The sequence below is a fragment of the Ochotona curzoniae genome, unplaced genomic scaffold, assembly GCF_017591425.1.
Source record: "Ochotona curzoniae isolate NIBS_2020 unplaced genomic scaffold, NIBS_Ocur_1.0 contig_2723, whole genome shotgun sequence".
Taxonomy (NCBI): Eukaryota; Metazoa; Chordata; class Mammalia; order Lagomorpha; family Ochotonidae; genus Ochotona; species Ochotona curzoniae.
In genome coordinates, this window is record NW_024465573.1 from 23974882 (window position 1) to 23997772 (window position 22891).

The window sequence follows — 22891 nt, forward strand, 5'->3', positions numbered from 1 at the left end:
ACCAAGTTCTGGGAGGCAAGTCTGGAGCCCTGCCGAGCCCACACATGCTGCTGGAATCCTAGGAACTCTGAGCTGGAGTGAGCTAGGGCCTGGAGCTTGTCTGGTGCTGGCCTCTTTACTCTGCAAGATGAGAAGCTGAGGCCCAGAGACAGATGGGCTGGCTTAGGAGAACAGGCAGTGAGTCAGAAGCCGGGTTCCATGCTGTCACTCCAGGAGGCTGTGGAGGCACTTTCTGCCCAGAGCTGGACTCCACTGGCCCAAGGCTGGGATCCAGTCTCAAGTTCTCTGGGAAGGAGCTAAGGCCTGCTGACCACACAGGCCAGGAGGGCATGGCTATGTGAGCTTCTAGGTGCTGTGTGCAGGTGGCCTGACTGGCGTTCAGCCTGCACCAAGACCCTAGAACCAGCAGAGTGGGGACATTAGGCCCTCAGGTGGCTGCCAGCAAGGAGGCCCAAGGACTTGGAGACATAAAAAACAGGGGTAAGATGGGGGTTCCGAAACAGGTCTTACCCAGTACCCATGATATGGTCATTTTTAGAGGCACCTGCTGATGGAAACCCAGCCACACCCAGATCTCCACAGTCTCACATGTCCTCAGCCCTGCCTTCCCCTCTGCTGCCGGCCTGGGGACCTGGCAGCATGGCCAGGGCAAGTCACTTGGGCTGGAATGGAAGAGTGTGAGGAATTGAGGGAGTGTGAGAGCCACAGCTCTGTGTGTGTGTGTGTGTGTGTGTGTGTGTGTGGCAGGGACAGGCTATGCAGCGAGTGGCAAAATGTGACCTGGAGGTGCTTGGGATGGGAGTAGATGCACTGGAGGAGTCCTGTGGGGGCTGCCAGGGAGAGAGGTGGGAGAAGTGAAGAGGTAGCTGAAAAAGGCACTGGGGAGCTCAGGGTGAAGTGGGAGCTCCCTGGGAAGAGGGTATGTATGTGCATGTGTGTATGTGTGCACATGTGTTCGTGCGTACATGTGAGCATGTGGGTGCATGTGTGTGTGAGATTGTGCTGCACACGCTGCCAAGCAGACCCTGGTTTATAAAGCATGCTCGCTACACACACACATTATTTTCCCAGCTGCCTCCTGAGGTGGGAAAGTGAGGAGGTTGGACAAGAGGTGATCTGACTTTCCCATGGCCCCCTACAAAGGGAAGGACAGCCTGGTTCCCCATCTCCTGTCTGCTGTGTCCCCAGTCACCGAAGACCCTCATCTCCACCGAGAAGCCATGAACTCCAGAGCTGACTGTTGTGGTGGGCCAGTGGGAATCCCCTCACTCAGAGAAAAAAAAGAGCAAAGACACAGAGCAAGGCTGGGGCTAGTGGACGAAGGGGAGATAAGGCTCACGTTAAGAGCTGGCTCCCGAGGCATACACCCCACCCCTGCCTCCTGCCCGCACCAGCGGCCAAGTTCTGCGAGGGCCCGAGGGATGTAGATTGATTGCCTGGTTTCATTAAGGACAAAGTGCTTTTTGATAGTGTGAGGCATGTGTGTCCCCAGGGCGGGGATTCCAGCTCCGAGCTCCAGGAGCATCGATCGCCGCTGCCTCGCTGGGGCTTCCCTGCCGTGTGCAGCTGAGCACCAGCTCTGGCATATATTCAAAACACGCTCCAATTCTTCCTGGAGGAAGTCATGGGAGGTGTGGGGTGGATGGCACAGTGGGCACTGCTACCTGCAGCTTCCTGTGCCTGGCCCTGGAGACAGGACCTGTGGAACAGCGTGGCTGCCAAGCTCTTGGGACTGCTCTGCTGGACACACTCTGACTCACTCTGGACACATATAGGGACGGCACTGTTCTGACCCCAGGTGGGCAGCCCAGCAAACTCACTGAGGTCACCCAGGATCGGAACCAAGGACCCCAGGTCCACACGAGGCTAGGTCAGATGTGAAAGCTGACTCTCATGCCAGCGCAACCTGTCGTGAATCATGGCCCATTTCCTGACCCCCCTCTCCTGTTTCCATGATCCCAAGGGTGCATTTCATACAGCCTCTGGAACATAAAGGAGAGTGCTGTGGTCTGAAACTCTGTGATGATGCCCAGCTTTGCTCTGGGGATTCAGAAGACATGAAGATGCGACACCAAGTATGAGGAGTCATATCACATCTTTGACTTTTCCAAAGTCCCCTGCCTCCCCTCTGTGCTGCTACAATAACTTTGTGGGGTGGGTGGACTGGGAATGAACCTCAAGCACAGGTGCACACACTGCAGCACAGAGAGGCCAAGTGGTTGGCCAAGGGTCACACGGCCTGTCAGGTAGATGATGTGGACTGCAGTCCAGGATTTCTAATTGGAATGACTTTCTCTTCCATGTCCTATCCAGTGTTCCCCTTTCTAAGGCTCACCTGTGTGCGAGCAGGCATACACAAAGCGCCAAAGATCAACTATTTAGTATGAATATTCAGACCGAATCACCAACCTACAGGTCAGATTAAAAAGGAAGTGCCATGTCATAATTCAGGGCAGCCAATCACAAATGCACTGGGATGGGTGAGGTCCTTGTTTCCAATGAAGCAGCTTCTGAATGCCGCAGTGGAGGGTCCCAAGCTGGGGCTTCTTCCTGGCTCCCTTCCAGAGATGGGATCAATGGGCTAGGCAATGAGGATGCAGAGAGGGGCCAGGCCCGGGATGGGGGTGCAGGGAGGGCTGTGCAGCTGTGGTGGCAGTGGGGGGGGGGACTCACTCTTGACGGTGAGGAACATGGACTTGCTGATGTCGGTGCCCACGCCGTTGCTGGCCTGGCAGAGGTAGTAGCCGATGTCCTCTTCCAGGACGTGACGGATGAGCAGCGAGCTGTTGGGTAGGATCTGGATGCGGCCGGTGAGGGGCACAGGGTGGTACTGCTGAGGGTTCCCACTCCCTGGAAGGAGGCAGTGCTTAGGAAGGAGGTGGTCTATGCCGACAGGACTCAGGAGCCACCCTAGCTCCTTGCCCATGTCCATCTAGAGCAGAGCCGGAAGCATTGCCAAATCGCTGGAGCCACACAGCATCTGCTGATGTATGAGACCTCCCAGGGGCCAGGAGAAGGGGATGGGCCTCAGCTCGGTGCCCAGCTTGGCCCTGAGCTTTTTTTTGGGGGTGGGGGTGAATTCCTTGCAGGGGAAGAAAGTGTTGTCTCTGGGGCATTTGAGAAGAGGCAAAGACAAGACGATTGGAACCTTCCAATGGTAGTGGCCTGACCACAGGCCAGACTTCCTCCAAGGGGGGATGGCAGGGGTCCCTCACAGCTTTAGTTGTGAACATAGCCTAGGATGTGAGGTTTGGGCAGATACCTAACGGGTCATTGGGAGAGTCACTGGGCACTAAGAAGCCTAATGAGCCTTACAGCAGGTTGTCTGGGACAGACAGGACAATGAAGCTCTGGTATCGAGAGCAGGTGGGCAGGAGAGAGATGGTGCATGGGGCTAGAGGTGGGAGGGGGAGCAGAGAACACGGTGACAAACTCCTGGGGGTGGCTGAGGCTGACCTCTAGATTGGGGATAACTTGAGATAAGGTAGCTCAGAACCCAGGACTCCCACTCAGGGCCAGGAACTGTGTGCAGTTCCATCAGGCCATTCTTTCTTGCCTCCTCCCCTGCCCTTCCCATGGATGCTACCTGGAGTAAGGGACCTACCCTTGGCATGCTTCCACATGACCTTGGGAGGTGGATAGCCATCCACCGAGCAGTTGAGCACACCAGCTTTGCCGTAGATGCCGTCCTGGTTGTTGGGCTGCACCACAAACCGAGGGGGCACTGTGGAGAGAGGTGTGGGAGAAACAGGTGTCTCAGCCTCTGACAGGTTCATGGGGCTCAGGTACCTTGCCTTCAAGGTCAACCCTTCCCCTTAGGCTGGACCACAGTGCAGTGCGCAGCAGGAGGCATCCACCACCAGAGATGCTGAGAGCTTCTGCTGGATGTGGGGGCGGGGTCTGGAGACTGTGAGGTCTAATCTGGCCTCTGCCAACGATCAGTGGAGTAAGTCTCCTCTGCTGAAGACCTTGGCTTACTGACTTGGAACAAAAGAAGTTTGATCCCTTGGGTGCTGACTTTCCATGATAAAAAACCATGGGATTCCAGCCAGAGATAGGGAGCCAGCCTTCCTGGCCTTCCCTGTCCCTCCGCCCCCTTGTCTCACTCACCCCGCACGATGAGCTGGCGCTCCCTGCTCACAGTGGCCGCAGCATTGCTGGCGATGCACGTGTAGTTGCCGTTGTGCTTGAGGGAGACGCTGGAGATCTGCAGGGAGCTCATGAACTCCTTGCTCTCAATGGTCACGCCTGAGCCTGAGATGATCACCTGCCCATCCTTTCGCCAGGTGATACGAATGGGCATGTCCCCCGAGGATACCACGCATGGGATGTAGAGTAGCTGGCCAATGGAGGCAGGTGGGAACTCGAAGGGCTGGATCAGAGGGGGCACTGGGGAGGCAGGGGGTGCTGCTTTTAGGCCCTTGGCCCATGTGCCCCAGTCCTGCCAGCTGCCTCACCCACAGGGCTCTGGGTGGCTTGTGCTTTTGTGCACTGGGGGTCTAGAGGTCCTGCCTTGCTCTTTTTCCTGCTCACTGAGGCCTGGGCCCACTGCCCTACTGTGGGTTCATGCTTCGGCTTTGTCTTTGAACTTGACTCATGTGCTTCCTGCCTTCCACCCAGCTGATGACCCCCTACTCAGTTTGTGCCCATGTTCTTTCCTTCCAGAGACTGATTTTACAGATCTTTGGGGACTCCATGTTTCACAGAGATGAAATGCCCAGGGAACAAGAGGGAGGCTGGCATGAAGATGGTCCCCAAGGTGTTCCCCATAGCTACTTGTCTACACTGGGCTGCTGTGCTCAGGTGGCTGAGGCAAGGGCCACCTGCCACCCTGCTCCTCTCCATCATCACCATCATCATCACCACCATCATCATCATCATCATTGAGAGAGAGAGAGAGAGAGAGAGAGAGAGAGAGAGAGATCTTCTACCCACTGATACGCTCTCCAAATTTGCTGCAAATGCTGGAGCTGGTTTTGTCAGAACCCAGGATCCAATAATTTTTTCAGGGTCTCCCATGTGGGTGCAGGGACCCAGGTATTTGGACCATCCTCTACTGCTTTGCCAAATGCAATAGCAGGCAGTTGGATTGGAAGTGGAACATCTGGAACTCAAACCAGTGCTCAAATGGCATGCCAGCATCACAGGCAGCAGCTTTATCACTTATGCCATGGCACCTGTCCCAGGCTCACTATCTTTTTAAAAGAGTTATTTATTTATTTGAAGGGTGGGGAGGGGAAGCATCAGAGAGAAAAGGAGAGCCAGAGAAAGAGCTCTTTGAGCTCCAGGTTCACTCCCCAAGTTGCTACCTTGGCCAGGGCTGAGACAGGCAGGAATCAGGAGCCCGGAACTTCATCCAGGTCTCTTATATGGTTGGCAGGAACACAAGCACTTGGATAGTATTTTGTTGCCTTCCCAAGCACATTAGCAGGGGGCTGGATGGAAAGCAGGGCAGCTGGGACTTGAACTGGTGCTCCAGTAGGGGGGATGCAGATGTTACTTAACCTGCCAGAGACCCTTCTGTCCCATGAGTGGGCTCCCTGGGTTGTAGAGGAGAGCAGAGATTGAATTCTATGTCTGTACCACAGCTGGGGGTTCAGATTCACCTGGAAAGCCCTAAGGGCTCCCCTGGGAGCTGCTGCTGTCCTTCCTCCCCCACCCCCACTGCCCACTGCTCAGCCTTTGGGGTCCTGTTGCTTAGAGATGGGCCCTCCCTTCTCAGCTGGGGCTACAGCACCAGCCATTATCTATATGATAACTCAATTAGGCAGCCGGCAGTGGCAACGGCAGCAGCTTCCCTAGCAGGTGGGGGAGAAGCAAGTGAAGGAGACAATGAGCTTAACGAGGCTGAGCACCTTGGACAAGGGATCGCCTTTCTCTAGTCAGGTAATTCAATTACAAGGTCTCCTCCCAGGCACCAGCCCCCAGTCTCCTCAAGATCCTGCTGCTCTCAGGAATGGTGGGGGATGTGTCCCTGCAGGGAGGGGATGCGGGCTCTGAGTACATGGCCCCTCAATCCGCCCGGACTTCACGGTTTGCAAGTCCAGGGCTTTCAGGGCTCAGCAGGGAGCAGTCCATGAGATGTGAGCAACCCCCTCACCCCCCCACCCCCGCCTCTCTGGATCCTGGGACCAGGTCTGGGGGAAGTGGCATTTTTGAGGGTGGGTGCTTCCAGGAAGCCTTTCTGGATAGCCCCTGGCTCCAACAGTGCCCCACAGGGTGAGGGGCTTTCTGCTTCTCACCCCCTGCAGCCCCCTGCCTGGCTTTGCCTCATCCTCTTCCGGGTACCCTCTCTGCCAGGATTGTAGTCAGCATCTCTTCATTCCCATCTCTGGCTGTCATTTTGCCCCCAGCAGGAGGCACTACTCTCCATATCCTTATCTTTTGGGCTTTGGACATCTCCATAAAGACTTCCCTAGGACCTTGACTCTAGCAATGGCCCATTCTAAGAAGTTCCCTGTGTGTGTGTACACGCGCATGCACATGTGTGCACAGAAGTGAGAATGCATGCCTTGGTCACCTATGGCCCTTTGGGATTCCTTGGGTTTTTGTTACACTTGTTGCAAAGACTTACATCTGTTTGCTGCCTTGGGCCTGGAAGAACCAGTTCTGGTGCAGTCCTTTCAAGACCCTGCTCAAACGATACCTTTTTCTGGGAAACCAACCTTTCTCCAGCCCTTGGCAGTCACTCCTTGATCCACTCCATTTATCGTGTGGCAACAGGGGCAACTGCATTCCCACCCCTTGGGGAATGAGAGCTAGGGTTTGTGGAATGAGGTCTTATTGACTTGAAAATTGTAGGTGCTCAATAAATGCTTGTTGAGCGAGCAAGCGAGTGTTTCTGGTGTCATTTCCTGAGGTGACCTTAGAGATTCACCTGTGAGGAGGTTGAGGAGTGGGAACAGTAGGGGATAAAGATTTAGGTTCATTCAGAGTTAAGAGGGATGCCCTGTGCTGTTCCTCAAGATGTTGTGTTGTGTTTATGTTATCCAATTCTGGAGCCCCTTCCTTAGGCCTCCCTAAGCCTGGCATATCTTAGCATCAAACTGGCTGTTGTGACTTAAGAGCCCTGTGCAGGTTTGACTGTGACTGTGAACAAGGGCTGGAGGGCCAGGCATATGTGAGCAAGGCAGGAAAACAGAGGGAGAGGGGCTAAGGGGTAGTCCGATCTGGAGAGCTGTGGCCTGGGGACAGGTGGCCAGGCCACTGCACATCCCTCATGGGCAGGGCAAGTGACTACGGGCAGGTTGAGATCAGGCAAGGGGAAGACTATCTTTCTAGGAAGGGATTTAGATAATAGAGTAAGTTACCAAGGCAGGTTAATTCATTAATTAACTAATTCATCTAATATTTATGACATGCTTGCACTGGGAGGGTGCTTGCTATGCTCCTAGTGGGCTGGGGAGAACAGAAGCATGCTCATGCTACAGACAGAGCTCCCGGGAGCCCATCAGCTGCTGGAGAGGGTAAGAAACTTCCTGCCCTGCTAACTGGACAGGAACCATGATGAACTCAGAGCATGGGGGCTGGCTCATGAGTGGGCAGTCCCGGCTTTACTGAGGAGGAAGAAGAAAAAGCGGAGGAGGAGATAGCATGCACAGTGAAAGGACACATGGGCTTTCAAACCACAGGATGAGGGACAGGGGTCAGGTTGAGCCAGGTGATGGCGACTAGAGATGGCTGAGGGATTGTGGCTTATGCTATCTGACCTGTAGTGCATGGCAGCTTCCCCAGTGCTTAGCCAACAGTCATAGTCTGTATGTGCGTATCCATTTCCACCTCTGGCAACTCAGTCTTTTGGAGGCAGGGTCTCCACTCCTTTCCACCCTGGTGAGGATCAAGGACTCCCCCACCAGTCCCTTCCCCCATAGTGGCATCCTGCAAGCAGACAGCTTGGATGTGGGAGGCATGACTGCCATTTAGCTCAGGAGTTTGTCTCCAGGGCCCCTGCATTGGTCACAGTCCTCATTAGTAAGGTCCTGTAGAGCAGGGAAGATGGACAGAGTAGCTGGGAGGGTTCTGGGGCTGTGATGGTCTGTGCAGTGCAGTCTGGCTGCAAAAGTCTTTATGGCCACTTGTTAGGGATTACCATTCAGGGGAAGGTGTGTTGACCACCAGCCTGGCTAATCAACACTTCATGATATCTCTCTCTGAGTTTGAACCTTTTATTTAGTTGCTTTACTTGTAAAGCAACAAGCCCTTGGATGCAGTACGCTGTGTTCTCTTTCAGTAGATTCCAGTAGGGTTTCATCCCAACCTCTGCCCCTAGCAGGCTGGGAGGTGAGGAGGTGTGGATAGATCTCTCTCAAGCCCTTTGATCATAGAAACCACCCAGCACCCAGCCCATATCCTGGGGGCCTATGGCAGGGGCTAGATTAAGCTTAGCCCTGGGCAGTAGGGAAAGTTGAGAATGGGTTGGGAGTATGGGCATTTGGGAGTAAGGATGCATGTGTTCATGTGTTCCCTCTTCTACTTGTTCTCCATGAGGACCTGGCACTACCTCCTAGCGCTGGTCCTGCTGAGGATGGGCATTCACTACCTCGTGGACTTGGGTTGGCTCCAGAGACCCCTGGAGGGTCGGTGGTGGAGATGGAGGTGTCTTTTTGCTGAGCCAATGCCAAGGTGCTCAAAGTGCACAGCCCCCGCCTTCCTATGTAATTAAACAGTGTGCATGCCCGCAGATGCTTTAATGCTATATTATTTTGCAGCAGTCGGGGGGGGGGGCAGACTAAAGTCACCAAGTCCAGGCTGGATCTATGTGCCGTCCTTTTATCATCCAGCCAAGGAACTCTCCCCATGCCTAGAGACAAGCACCTGCCTCCCCTTCAGCTTGGCTCTCCTCTGCCACCCAATGATTTGTGTGCCAAAGCCTAGGCAGCCCTCAAAGCACCTGCACCTGCTCTTCCCTCTGTCCCTCGCTCCTTGCCGGACTACAACAGGCTCACTTGGGCAATGCTTCCCTGTGTGTTTCAGGAACCGGGCCTAGCAGGATGGGAGTGCTCATTAACAGAGGGAACCTTTTTGTACTTGTAACCGTGTGTGGACATGCATGCATGCTGGAGTGAACAGGTGATCGTGTGAATGTACACACTTGCATGTTCTTCATGTCCAGGCATGTGCATATGTGTGCACACATGTCGGGTGTGTTCTGCTCTCCCCAGCTCAGTGTTTGAAAAATTCATTAGCAGACAAGCAGTCCCAGGAGGAGTGGAGTCAGCAGTTGTTTTTCCAGCTCAAGGAGCTGCAGAGTTTTTGCCCCTCCCTGCCTACCAGCCCTGGGATCCACAGAGAGGTGGTTGGGGGAGGGGATCTCCAATTTATCTCCAGCTCCCAGGACCCTGACCTGCCCCCTACCTGTCCCTTTTCAGCATTCCAGATGCCTGTTCCAATCCTGGAGAGAGGAGACACCCTTTCTAGTTGGGCAGTAGTGCTAGGGTCTGCAGTGTTTCCTCCCCAGGGCTGGGGCTCCCTCTCCATGCCCAGGGGCACCTCCTCCACCCCCCTCCCTGGATAGTTCTTGGAAGAGCAGTGCATCGGCTAATCAAGCAGCGTGATCATAATCAGCTTTGATGGGTTCTTCTGCAGAAGTGCATTCTAATGAGATGAGGGAGACGGTGGCGGGGGGGGCGGGAAGGAGGAGGAGGAGGAGGGATGCAAGCATGGGGAGTAGAGAGGCACGCAGCCCCAGAGTCCCCCCTACCCAACCAAAATGGTCTAGGCAGGGAAAGAGGAGACCATACCCCTGCAAGGCTGGATTTAATTTTTTAGAACCCAAGGGGTGGGGAAGGGGAAGAGTGTGCAGAGGAGCCTGCACACAGTAAACACACACATACACACACGACCCTACTTTGTGAATGCCAAGCTTGTGTTGGGTGCTGAGGATATGCATGTGGCCAGGGCATGCTCTATCCTCCCCTTTTGGCGCGCTTTCTCTCTTACACACACACACACACCCTTCCCCCTCCACCCCCTTGGGCTGGGGAGGAGCTGTCGCCGGGCACCACGACTACAGGCCCAGTGAGCCATGGGGATGGACTGCATCAGATTCAATTCATTAGGGCTGATCGCTCCCTGAATGGGGTTGAATAATTGATGAGCGGAACCGCTCTGAGAATGTTCTGAGGACTCGAAGCTTGCTGCAGCCCTGCTGTTATTATTTCTTTTTAAGCCAGCAACCTCGGCCGAGTGCTCACCGGTGCGTGCCAGTGAGGGGAACAGCACGGAGGTTAGATGGTTTAATACCCGATGTTTACACTGCGAACACTGTCCGCTGCTTCTAAGGGAAATGGATCCAGGCAGCCGCGCTGCCCAGTAGGGGAGGTGGGCTGGCTGGATGCCACAGTCATCGCTGATATGCCCAGGCTGCTGGTTTGGCTGGGGCCTACAAGGCTCCTTTTGGCACATTAAAATCCTTGGGCTGAGCATGGGCCTTTGGTTGAGAAAATGACCAAGAAGTCCTTCAGCTCGACTGTGTCTAACAGCAGATGGGGAGGAGAGAAGGGACTGGGAGGGCAAGTGTTCAAGGCCTCATTTCCTCCCCTGGCCTGGGATGGCTACACAGCAAAGTTTTGGGGTTAGTGTTAATCTGTAGCAAGTTAAACTGCCATTTGCAGAGCTGGCATCCTTATGGGTGCCGGTTCGAGTCCTGTTGCTCCATTTCCAATCCAGTTCCCTGATAATGGCCTGGAAAGCAGAAGATGGCCAAGTTCTTGAACCCTTGTATCAGTCTGGGTGACCTGGAAACAGTTCCTAGCTCCCGGCATAAGATCAGCTCAGCTCCTGTTGTTCTGGCCATTTGGAGACTGAATCAGTGGGTGGAAGACCTTTCTTTCTGTCTCTACTTCTCTCTGTAACTTTGTCTTTGAAATAAACAAATAAGTCTTAAAAAAAAAATGTGAGGTCCCCCATTGTTCACTTGACCTAGTCTAGTGTCTCAGATACACACACACACACACACACACACACACACACACACACACACACACACACTCACACACTCACACACACATACCCTGGCACTGTGACAGGTGGTGCATAGACAAGGGGACAGGGGATGTATCTCAATGACAAGGTACACATTGGGTACATGGGGAGGACCCACTCAGTCTCCTGCTCCCTGGGCCTCCCACCTGGACCACCTCCAGTGAGCACATGCTCCAAAGGTTAAAACCAGATGCAGCCTCTGTCTTCAAACTCCCTCCCTCCAGGCAACCTCCCCAGTGACAGCGGCTCCAATCACTCTGCCATTAGTCAGGTATGGCAAGGAAGCCACAGGGTGACAGGTACTCTCAGAATCTCAGGAACCCTTGCGTCCTTCCTCCTATGGGGTCCCTGATACTCTTATCCATGAAAGACAGCAGGGGACAGTATTCCTCCCCCAGGCAACCCTGCCCTTCCTTCCGGTTTCTGGCCTGGGAACAATTTTGATTCCATGTGACAAATGACCTAGCTTTTCCATGCCCCAGCTTTCTGTCCTGGGAATCATGAAGGAGGTGGTACCGTGTTAGCTAAGTGGCAGCTGTAGGGTTCCATATGGCGATACATGGAGAGGCGGCAGCAGAGACCAGCCCAGTGTGCCTTCCACTATGACGCCCTACTGTCTGTGTGTAGTGACCTCAGGCAAGACACCCACTGTCCTTCCTTCTTGCCCTGCAGAGTCTCAAACTACAAAGGCTGCCTCACCTGCTTATCTTCCCAATGCCCAAGCCCACTCTGGCTCTTCAGAAAGACATATCACAGTCACCTCTGACTCAGTAATCCCTCACCCCTAGCCATCTGGCTTTTACTGATCCTGACTTTCACTTCCTCCCCATCCTGCACCCCATGAGCTATCTGCCATCCTCTTCTCACCAGCTTCCCAGACAGTTCCAGGCCTTTCAGTCTGGGAAGCTTGCCATCAGGGTCTCCCTCATTCATCTGTGTGCTCCCCTATACTTACCATGTGTTCCACAGCTTGCAACATGGCTGTAGTCCTGGACATGCAACTCAGACTGCATCCCAGTAAGAGACTGGGCAACAAGAGGTTCTAAAACAATGTTTCCAGGCCTTAAGCAAATGCAGGGTCCTTCTTTGAGCCATAGAAACACCTTTGGTCATCCTGCCTGTGTCCCAGGAGGTAATCAGGGCTTGGCATGGTTTTCCCTCCAGCCCAGCCTTGTAGGGCCTACTTCTGGCTGGCTCCGCTGAGTTCCTGGCAGCCCCAGCCTGACATTTGGGGCCCTGTTGCAGCTCATCACATGGAGGAAGGAGGAGGAGGTTGGCTACCTGTGTGCCCTCTGTCTGCCGCAGACCCATTATGTTTCCCTGTGATGCCCTGGAACCACCTCACACCCAAGCTCCCACCCTGCCTGCTCACTCGGAATTGCTGGCTTGGATGGGGTGAGAGCAGGTAGGCAGGGAGGCCTACCTTTGACGGCCACGTGGACACTCTGGCTGATGGAGAGCTGGGGCTGGATGAGGACGCTGCACAGGTATTCGCCCTCATCCATGCCCTTCTGCACGTCGGTCAGCTTGAGGGTCCCATTCTCAAACACCACCTGCCGGTGGTTGTCGGGCAGCAGCAGTGCATCCTTGTACCACTTAATGGAGTAGTAGGGGTAGCCGATGACCCTGCAGTTGATGAGGGTATCCCGGCCAGCCACTGCAGTGATGTTTCTCATCGCCCGGATGCTGGGGGGACCTGTGGAGTTGGAGGAGGAGGGAGAAAAGAAGGAGGAAGAGAGGCAAGGGGAACTGTCAGCTGGGCTAGCCAGGTACTGCCCTGGGGCGCTCTTCTCAGTTGTCTGTGCCCTTAAGACTCTCAGGAATGGGGTAGACGTTATGGGAGTTGGGGCATTGGAAAGAGAGGGAGGGATCCTGGCAAGGCTGAAGGCAGAGGCTGGAGCTGGGGAGGCCAGAAGCCTTCTCCGGACTCAAATAGTTGCAAAGCTACCTGTTTCAGATACACCTGGGGTAAGAGTTCCCTCCTGCGGAGGGCCAGGACCCACAACTGAACTGCAGCCTTGCCCAGCAGGGCCTGGGTTTAGGAGGACAAAGTGCTCGCTTGCAGGATGAAAGGAAATCGTGGAGCTGTGGGGATTCCCTTGCTCTCGGCCTAGCCTGGTCTTGGGCCCTGGGGGATCGTACACACAGGAAATGTTTAAAGGCTGGTTTTAGCTGCTTGAATGGACAATTTATCTTTAGCAGGTAAAGGTGTATTGTAGGCCCCCCAGGAAGGGGCTAGGAAAGGGGCCCCCTGATCATACTGGCTTGGTGGGGAGAAGGTATCCTCTTGTGCGTGGGGGGCGCCTCGGGGTTTAGAAACCACAATAAGGGACAATGCTGTGGCAAGTCCTCTTGCGTCTTCCAGGTCTCAGTCCCAGAGGTGGGAGTAAGACAAAACACTCTTCTAGGACCCTCCTGCTCTGTGTCCTGCCAATCCAGAGGTGAGGCAGAGAAGGGGTCACCAGGAGATCCGTATTCTCTCGTGTAGCTGGAGACCTGACACAGGTACCTCAAGCGAGAGCTTCTACCTCTACTGCCCTTTCCTGAGCCATGGCAACCACCAGTCCTGTTCTCCCACTCCTTCTCTGTGCTGGGGCAGAGGTCCTTGGTAGGGTCGGATGAGGACCAGCAGGTCCCCTCAGGGATGCAAAGACCTTGCAGGAGCTCAGTTCTCACAGTAGGGATTTGGGGATGGTCATCTTGGAGGTTCTATCCGGCCTCAGCCTTCCTTCTCTGCATAGCTGGAGCCTTTGGGGAAAAGATGAGGCTTTGCTTGCTGGCTGCTTATATCCCTGGAGCAGGCAGGGGTGGCTCATGGGAAAGGATGTGGGAAGTTCAGCTTTGGGAGCACCCATGTTACAGATCACTCCTGGCTCCAGGGCCCTGTGTTATCCTGGTCAAGGCAAGGTCCTGGTGGGACTAACAGAGGCTAGCAGATGTTTTAGCATTCCTGGGGCCCAGAGAGATTGATGGGGAGAAGTAGGGTGAGAGATAGGGGGTAGGGCTTGGGAGAGGAGAAGAGTGGGGAGCTGGAAGGATTGGGGTGAGGATGGAGTTAATGGTATCCAACAGGCACACATGAGAACGGAAGATGGGGCTTGTGGTGGGTAAGGGAAAAGGGGATGAAAGAGAGCGCAGCGAGACCACTACCAAACTCAAAATGACAATTGTTCAGTACTAAGCACCACAAGAATAATGGTAAGCAGAGAGATGGCAAAGGAACTCAAAAGCCTATTCTGATATTTAAATGTAGACAGGCACCTCTTACGTTTATTCGCGCCTGATATTCAGCACTGCCCACCGAGTTCCGCGCCGCGCACCGGTACACGCCCCCGTCACGGATCTGGGGGCCCGTGACATTCATGTGGCTGATGGTGGTGCCGTCCGACATGGTGTACTGGTTGGTGCGGTGGCTTCCGTCCCGCAGGATGGGCTCGTCGTCCAGGGCCCAGGTGACCGTGGGGGGCGGGGCGCCCTTGGCTGCACACATCAGCGAGAACTGCTCTCCAGGGTTGACCACCTTCTCACTGAAGGATGAGACGATGCGGGGCGTGCCGTCTGCAGGAAGCGAGGGGTCCCCTTCAGGGTCACTGAGCCATGGAGATCTGTCCCACTGGGTCACCCACCGGCAAGGGGGAGTGGGCAAAGCAGTGGCCATCACAAGGAAGCAATGTTCTGTGTGTCCCTTTGTGAGCCACAGGCCCGGGAGGCACTGGGCACTGCTGCCCACAGACTGAAATACCAGCATTTAGATCTGCCTGCACCTGCTCCTTAGCACTGAATCTTTGGCCAGAGCCTTAACCTCACTGTGTCTGCGCAGCTGCTGTTGGCATAAAAAGGGGATGACACAACGCTTACTACATCCTCTGAGGCTTACTGTGGGGATGGACTGAACCAGCGCATTTAACATGCTTAGCACGACACAGCACTTTATAAGGACTTAATAAATGTTAGCACCTCTCAGCATTTCCTTTTCTGCCTGTCTCCTCCCTGCATGAGTCAAGACACAGACACTTAGAGATGAACTGTGTAGCACTACAAGCAAACTTCACGTTTGTGGGAAAACATCAGTAAGTGAGAAAACTATTTCAGTGCAATTTTTAAAAGAAAACTTGACAGGTGTTTTTTTTTTTTCATATTACATGTTTTCCACGAACTTTTTGATGACTCCTTTATGTATACTATTTCAAAAAAAAAGTTTGCATCCAAATAAACTTGTTTGATAGTCCTATCTTTCTGCGAATTTCTAGGAAGTTCCTATGTGTGGAGCAACTGTGCAGGGACTGGCGCCATGGAGTAGCAAGGAAAGCAGCTTCCTGTGGTGTTGGTGTCCCTTATGGGCACCAGTTTGAGTCTTGGCTGCTCTATTTCTGATCCAGCTCCCTGCCAGAGGTCCTGGGAAAGCAGCAGAGGATGGGCCAAGTACTTGGATCACTGCACCCATGTGGGATAAGAAGCTTCTGGCTTTGGGTAGGCTAGCTCTGGCTGTTGTGGCCATTTGGGGAGTGAACCAGCAGATGGAAGGTGTCTCTCTCACTCTGTAACTCTGCCTTTCAAATAAATAAATAAATAAATAAATAAATAAATAAATAAATAAATAAAATCCTTTTAAAAATGCAGGTTGCAGAGACCAGCCTTTGGAACAGTGTAGGCTGCCTTTATTCCATATTGGAATGCTTAGGTTGAAGATCCATTACTGATTCCAGCTTCCTGCTAAAGTGCACTGTAAGAAGCTTATGGCTCGGGCCCGGCAGTGTGGCCTAGCAGCTAAAGTCCTCGTCTTGAACGTGCCAGGATCCCATATGGGCGCTGCTTCTAATCCCGGCAGCTCCACTTCCCATCCAGCTCCCTGCTTGTGGCCTGGGAAAGCAGTCGAGGACGGCCCAAAGCCTTGGGACCCTTCGCCTGTGTGGGATACCTGGAAGAAGTTTCTGGATCCTGGCTTCAGATTGGCATAGCTTCGGCTGTTGTGCTCACTTGGGAAGTGAATCATTGGACGGAAGATTTTCTTCTCTATCTCTCCTCCTCTCTGTATATCTGACTTTCCAATAAGTAAATAAATCTTGAAAAAAAAAAAAAAGCCTATGGCTCAAGTTCTTGGGTCCCTGTCACCCATGAGGCACCCAGGTTGAGTTAGGGGTTCCTGACTTCAGCCTGGCCCAGGTGTTGGTATCATAAGCATTTGGGAGAATGAAACAGTGGATTCCCTCTCTGCATGTCTCTCAATTGTTCAAATCATCATCATCATCATAAAACAGCAAATGGCCCAGACACACCCAGAGGCAGAAGAGGTGGGGCCGCTTGCAACTGAGCTTTAAGTCACTTGAATGACTGGGGCATGACAATCAGCCCCAATGCTCAGCACTTCCTTGTGTGGGATATGGGACTGTCCTGCACAGGACTCTTGTAGGACTAAAATGGATGTTGAGCACTTTCCAAAGCTAAAAACAAAGCCAGGCCCATGTAGCACGGTGCTTCTTACACTCCCACTTGCACTTACACCTGACGGTTCAAGTGGTCCCAGGTCCTGTCCCATTTCCCCAGGGAGAAAATCTAGCTGAGTCTGGCACTTGGCAGAGCTCAGGAGGCTCTTTAGGGGTCACATGGCCTCCTTCGACCACTTCTCTGCCTCCTTCCCCTTCCACACCTGCAGCCCCCATCTCCCCTCTCTGGCCAGAACTCACCCTCAAGCACGATTATGGCGAAGTCCTGGGCAGTCTGGGACTTGCGGGTGGCGAAGCACTGGTAGGCCCCAGAATGGCTCTTCTGGGCAGAAGCAATGAGCAGGGTCTCATTGCCAAGCCCGCGGATAGAGATGGCCTCGTCGGGCAGCACCAGCTCTGTGTTGCGGTACCAGCGGATGGTGAACTCAGGTGAGCCCATGAGTGTGCACGATAGGATGACCGTGCTGCCGATGCCCGTCTTCAGCTTCTTTGGTGTCAGGGTCACGTGCAGGGGCTCTAGGTCACATTGTGGAGAAATGATGGAAAGTAGGGAAGAAAAATAGAAAACAGACTGACTTGTTCCCCATATTGTGCATGGTGGTGCTTGAGAAGAAGGTAAAGGCAGTGGCCACAAGGGGCTACTCCCTCCAGTTGCCCAGTTGTGGCTCCCAGCTGTGGCAGCATCAGTAACTCCATGTGGCAGTCGAGGCTTGCCAGGCCCCAGGGACATTGCCCTGCTCCTGTTGTCACCCAAGTCTCACTGACGGGATGTTGAGAGCTTGTTGGCTGTTCCTGCATATCCTGGACTGCTTCCACCTACAGCACTCTGCGTGACTCCTTCAAATCAGGCTCCCAGGTCACCTCTTGCAAGAAGCTTTCTTGGATGCCATTCCTCCTCCAGGCAGACTGGGTTGGGCTCCCTCTCCAAGCCCCACCATGTATAGCTACCATCACCCTGGCCACACTATCTTTTCGTCATCCCCTCTCTTTCTTATGTGTTTCCTTCCCTCTGGACTTGGAGCCTCTTGGAAGCAGGGTGATGTCTCAGTTCTGTGTTCCTACCAGGACACCAAGCCACACTGTGTGCCTGGCTGGCTTGTGCAGCTTGTTTCCAAGCTGGCCTCTCTCCTTGGTCTACGTTGGCCCTGTGCAGGGGACTCCTGCTGCCAGGAGCTGGGGACCTCAGGAAGCAGGGGACGGGGAGAGAGCAGGCCCACTGGGGCTGGGTGCACACACAGCCTCCGTCATCCTTGGCTCTCCTTGCTTACATCCTGCAGCCTTTGCCCAGTGCCCTCTGCCCACTGCCCAGGAAGTATCAGTTGTACAAAGGAGCAGGGGGTATCCTGCTTGTCTTGGTCACCAGCCAGAGCTCCAGGGCCTTACCAGAGGCTCTCTCCTTGCTGCCTTTGCATAAGCTTGGTGGCAAAAATACAGGCAGGGAGGAACTATGGGAAGCACAGATTTTCCTTCCATGAACCTGGCCAAGAGGCCATGGGAGAAACTGGAAGACAGAGATCAGCTGCTTGGCTTTCCCCGGCTCAGCTCACCCAGTCAAGCGTCCTGTGTGCTGGGATGCTGAGGAGTGGAGGAGAACCGATTACCCCCATGTACAGGGGCAGTGTGAGTGTGCACCCATCTGAAGGTGTTTCCTTATTCCACACCTGCGTAGGTATACTTGGATATAGGTGTTCTACAGTGAAGAGTCTATATGTATATGGCACCATATACGTGTGCAGGTGTGTGTGTTTGGGGGCATGTGGGCATGTGTGCTGTTGGCATGCACATTTGCATATGTGCATGCCGGTTGGCCTGTGGGCACAGGTGCAGGAGCTGGGAACACTGCATTCACCTAGGATCAGGCTTGCAATTTTCCAAGGATTTGGAGGTGTGTCCCTTCCTGCCCATTTCTTGAGCTGGTATGTGTGTGTCAGGCCAGGACAGGTGAGGAGAAGATGGAAATATTAGAATAAACCTTTTCAGACAGTGTTTAAAACAAGAAGGGGACCTGTTGTGCCATCTAGGGTCTGCTCAGATGCAAGAAGCACCCCAGCCCCTCAAAGCATGGCTTTCAGTGTTGATTAAGCATTGGTATCCTAACATCCACACCCCCAGACTTTCTTGGAGCCTTTTCACATTTCCAGACTACCAGAGAATTCAAACTGGAAGACCTCCTTTCTGGCAGAAATGTACTACGACCATACAGTCTTCCTTGCCATGGGACGGACACTCCAGGCCCAGCAGGCCACTAATGTGCTCTGCTGTGCGTCTCTGGACCCGCCCCTGACACCACCTCACCCCTGAAGGGCTATAGACCTGCAGCTCTTGGCTGATGAGATGGATGGTGAGGTGGGGGCGAAGTTTCTCAGGTCATGGTTTCAGTCAATCTCTCTGCAGGACCACTTCTGGGCTGCTTCCCAACATTGCCCCAGAAGGAGTGACCCTCAGATGCAGTGCTCAAGGACTTAAGTGACTGCTGCCCTGTGCAGCTTGGGATTCCCCAAGCACCTCCAGTGTCAGCCCTTCGCAGCACAGAAAGCAAGCTGCCAGCCTGAAGGGAGCTCCTGCGGAACCTGTGGAAAGTCCTCATTCAGGCTTCTTTGCCGGCCTGGGGTGGGAGGCTCATCCACAGGAGAGGGTGCTAAGGCTTCCTGCTTTAGACATCAGCTCTCTGGCCCCTGAGGCTCTGTGCTATAGGGAGAACCAGGTGAGGGCAATGCAGAGGCCCAACTGGTCCAGCTGGGGTGACTGACTGCATTGTTGATAGCTTGTGTCTGTTCCAATGGGTCAATGCCTCCACCAATCATCATTACCTGGTCTGGATGTCACCCTAGGATGGGGCCATACATCTTGTCTAAAGAATTCACATCAGCGCTGCTTTCCTCACTTCAAACACTGGTGCCCCCAGCAAAGCAAGAGGTGAGCTCCTTGCTGCCACCCTCGCAACCTTTGGCTGAGTTCACCGTCCCACTTCACAGAGAAGGACATTGAGCTGATGGCCATAAGATAATGACAGGCCCTAGGACATATTTTCTAACTCCAAACTAAGGGCAGTTCCAGAGCAACTCACTGTTGTCCCCCAACTGGGATTATTCCCAAGTCAGATGCACCTGCCAGCCCGAACATCCCACATCACTGGGACTACAGCCGAAGTCCTTGGACTCACCAATGACCGTGAGGATGCCTGTGGCCTCTGCTGAACCGAAAGTGTTGGTGACCTCGCAAATGTAGGTGCCGCTGTCCTCGGGCCGCAGATCGCTAATGGTCAGCCCAGTGATGCGCTTAGTCCAGCGGCTGTCAGCTGGGAGGGGCCGGCCGTCCTTGAGCCAGCGGATGGCTGGGATGGGATAGCCCGAGGCAGCACAGGGCAGCTCCACGGTATGGCCGGCCCACACTTCCTGGGAGTGGAAGCCGTCCAGGATGGTTGGGATGGACTCGGCAGGGTCTGGAAGACAGAGAGGGTTGGCAGCTCTGGCTAAGCTCACGGGCAGATGAGGTGGGGCTGGAGCAGGAAAGGTGAGCAGGAGGCAACCAGAACTTGCTGCCTACATACTGAGTTCCTGGAATATGGTTAAACAGGTATGCTATGATGTGAGAATGGTGACACCCAAATTTGCAGTTCTTGGTAAGCCTGTGTCTGGATCTCACCTCAGACTGTGAGTGCCCCAAAGTTGGGGAGCAGTGCCCTGCTGTGGCCTCACCCTCTCTCCGGGCACCCTGGACAGGCTCAGAGATCACACATTTGCTAGTGGCTCCAGAAGGGCTTGGGAACTCGGCCTTCTGTCCTCTGCAAATCACCCCAGCCTTGCCCACCACCTTCCTGGGTCATGTACCTCAAAAACAGTGGCTGGGAGACCCCAGGTCCAAAAGTGCAGGGGACCAAGGCCCTGGTAGACAAGGTCCTGTGTATGGCATCCATATTGTTTTTATTTATTTGAAAAGCAGAGTGATGGAGAGAGAGAGAGAGATGGTCTTTCTGCAATAGCTGGGATGGATCAGGCTGAAGCCTGGAACTTCTTCCAGTCTCCCACATGGGTGCAGGGGCCCAAGCACTTGGATCTTCCTCTGCTGCTTTCCCAGGTGCATTAGTAAGGAGTTGGATCGAAAGGGAAGCATATGAGGTTCAAACTGGAATTGTGGGATGCTGTGCCACCAGACTGCCTGCACTGTGTCATTTTTACGTGGATGTCTAGTCTAGCTTGCCCTCTAAAAGGCCTCCCTGGCTTTTTTGTTTCTGGGAGACCTCCCTAACCTTCAGACTCCCACAGCCCCATTTCTCCTACACACATTTTCCCTACCTTGGCTTCTGACTCCAGGGATGTCTAGGACATAGGCCAAGCACGCTCAGGCCCAACCTGCCTGACCTGGCTCTTTCCACCAGCACCCGCATAGCACAAGAGCCGGTCCCCACCATGGTGCATAGGATCACCCTGCTACATGCCGTCAACCCCATCCCCCTTTCACTGACCAAGGTGCAGATTGGCCACTCTTGCGGTCCTCCTGCGGAACCTTTTCTGTTGCATTTTCAAGAAGCATCCTTTCCCTTGTTGTCAAGAAGGGCCTGCTATTACTTTTTGAGCAGGGGATATCTGCACATGGCAAAGCTTTAGAGAGTTTGGATGAACCTGAGCAGGTCATGCTCTGCCTGGAGACTGCTGGCCTTTGAGGCCAGTCACACCTCATGTACCTGACTCAGTGCCAACAGGGTTGAGGACACGGGATGGACAAGTGGCCTGCTTTTTCTGAGTGAAACCCATGCTGTGGAGCTTGAAGAGCTGGCTTATGACACCTGGGAGGGTGCTGAGGTGAGGAAGGGCAGGGGCCCTTCCAGGAGCACAGGGCAGAGCTAAGCTGTCCCCAAGTCTGGTTTAGGAAGTGGCCTCTGAAGGTGCAATCATCTAACATCCTGAGGTTTGCCTCAGGAGCAAATAGAGGGCGCTGTTGACTCCCGCGAGCCCCCTCACTCACAGGACATTTCCTCTTCCCTGGAGAAGACTGGGGTGTAGCTCCTCCTTTCTTCTGGAAGACTCTCTGCCCCTTCCCCTGCTCCAGGTGGTGGCTGTGGGTGACTGGGAGGAGCCGGGCCTGGTCCCTGAACAAGCAGTGCCATCTTGGCCAAGTCTTGCCTGAGTCTCCTCAGGCTGGCGGTGACAGCGACAACTGCGGCCTCCTGGTCTAACAGGGCTATTGTGGGCCACCCCTTGGCAGATGTGGGTCAAGGTGTTTTCCAGAAGCTTCCTCTAGAGCAGATGTGCCGGGCAATGACTGTGGGGTGTGGAGGTGGAGGCCGCAGGCACACCCTTCTTCCCCCAGCCTCCCAACCAACGGGAGAGGCTGGAGAATCAACAAAAAACCTGGTGCCAGGGAAGAATCACTCAACGTGACACTTAATTGATGCAAAATACACAAATTCCGTGGCACGCTGCAGAATTTACAAGCGCAGGGGCCGGCGGGGCCGGTGGAGGAAGGGGAGGGGGAAGAGGGAATTAATCACTGGGGCTCAGGCGTGAAATTAAATTCTGAGGGAGAGAAACCTCTTTCATTATGGCGAGCAGAAATAAAACGCTGTGGCGTGGGCACGGCAATGGCCCCAGGGGCCCTGGGTGCTGCTGGCATGCTGGCATACTGACGTGGGGCTTGGGGAGACAGATGGCCCTGCCGGAGGAGTTGCCAGGGCGGGGCGGTCACACTGGAGCTGGGCTGGACCAGGAGGGGGTTCAGGGCACCCAGGGATTAGGGCATAACTTCCTCACCTGGATTTATTTTTGGATAGGATTGGGGTGGGGGGCATGGCCTGACTTGGTCTTAGCCAGACTGGGCGCCAGCTTCCTCCTCCACCTGTGCCAGTGTGCCAGTCGTGGGGAGGCAGTGAGATGGTGCTAGTGAAAGGGCTTGGTGAACCCTCAATAGGGCATCCATGTGTATGGGCGGGGGGTAGGAGGCTTCTTATTTGGAAAACACAGAAAACAGGAAAGCTGCCTCCCCTACCCTCTCTGGAAGTACAGAAGGGGTCATTCTAAGGATTTAGCAATTGCAGAGGTAGAGCTAAGCAGAGCAGCTGCCGTCTGTCTGGGGCTTCCTCTGGGTCAGCACTGGCCATGTTTTCTAGACCTATAGAATCCAGTTTTGTTCTTTGTCTGTTTGGTCACTCCCGTTTTACAGATCTGGAAGCTGAGGTTTGGTGCTGCCATTTCTTCAGTGCAGGGGTGGAGTCCTGAAGACCCTTTAACAGTGCTCATGAGCTGCCTGCTGCCTTGCTGCAGAGAGCTGACCCCAGGTGAGCACGGAGGAAGCAAGCCAGGGTGGCTCCTGCCCCCTTCACCTCTGACCCAGAGACTGGTCCCCATGCGTGATCTCACCCACCTCCCTGCCCCTGTGGGCTGGGGCACCCATAGCTCACAGGCACAGAGAGGGGGCTGCCCATTACAGATTGATCTTCATGCCTGGGAGCAGACTGCAAGGGGGAG

The 22891-nt window shown here is 54.2% G+C and overlaps 1 protein-coding gene across 1 annotated transcript in view; it reads right to left on the reverse strand.

Annotated features, from left to right (window-relative positions):
• The window catches only part of DSCAML1 (DS cell adhesion molecule like 1), a 302952-nt gene that overhangs the window by 65319 nt on the left and 214742 nt on the right, over positions 1-22891 (reverse strand). The window contains exons 5-11 of the mRNA XM_040977288.1: positions 19591-19869; positions 16668-16943; positions 14245-14541; positions 12407-12679; positions 4111-4389; positions 3605-3724; positions 2674-2850 (exon numbers count right to left, since the gene is read on the reverse strand). Coding sequence (XP_040833222.1) covers positions 2674-2850; positions 3605-3724; positions 4111-4389; positions 12407-12679; positions 14245-14541; positions 16668-16943; positions 19591-19869 — 1701 coding nt within the window. The remainder of the gene's footprint in view (positions 1-2673; positions 2851-3604; positions 3725-4110; positions 4390-12406; positions 12680-14244; positions 14542-16667; positions 16944-19590; positions 19870-22891) is intronic.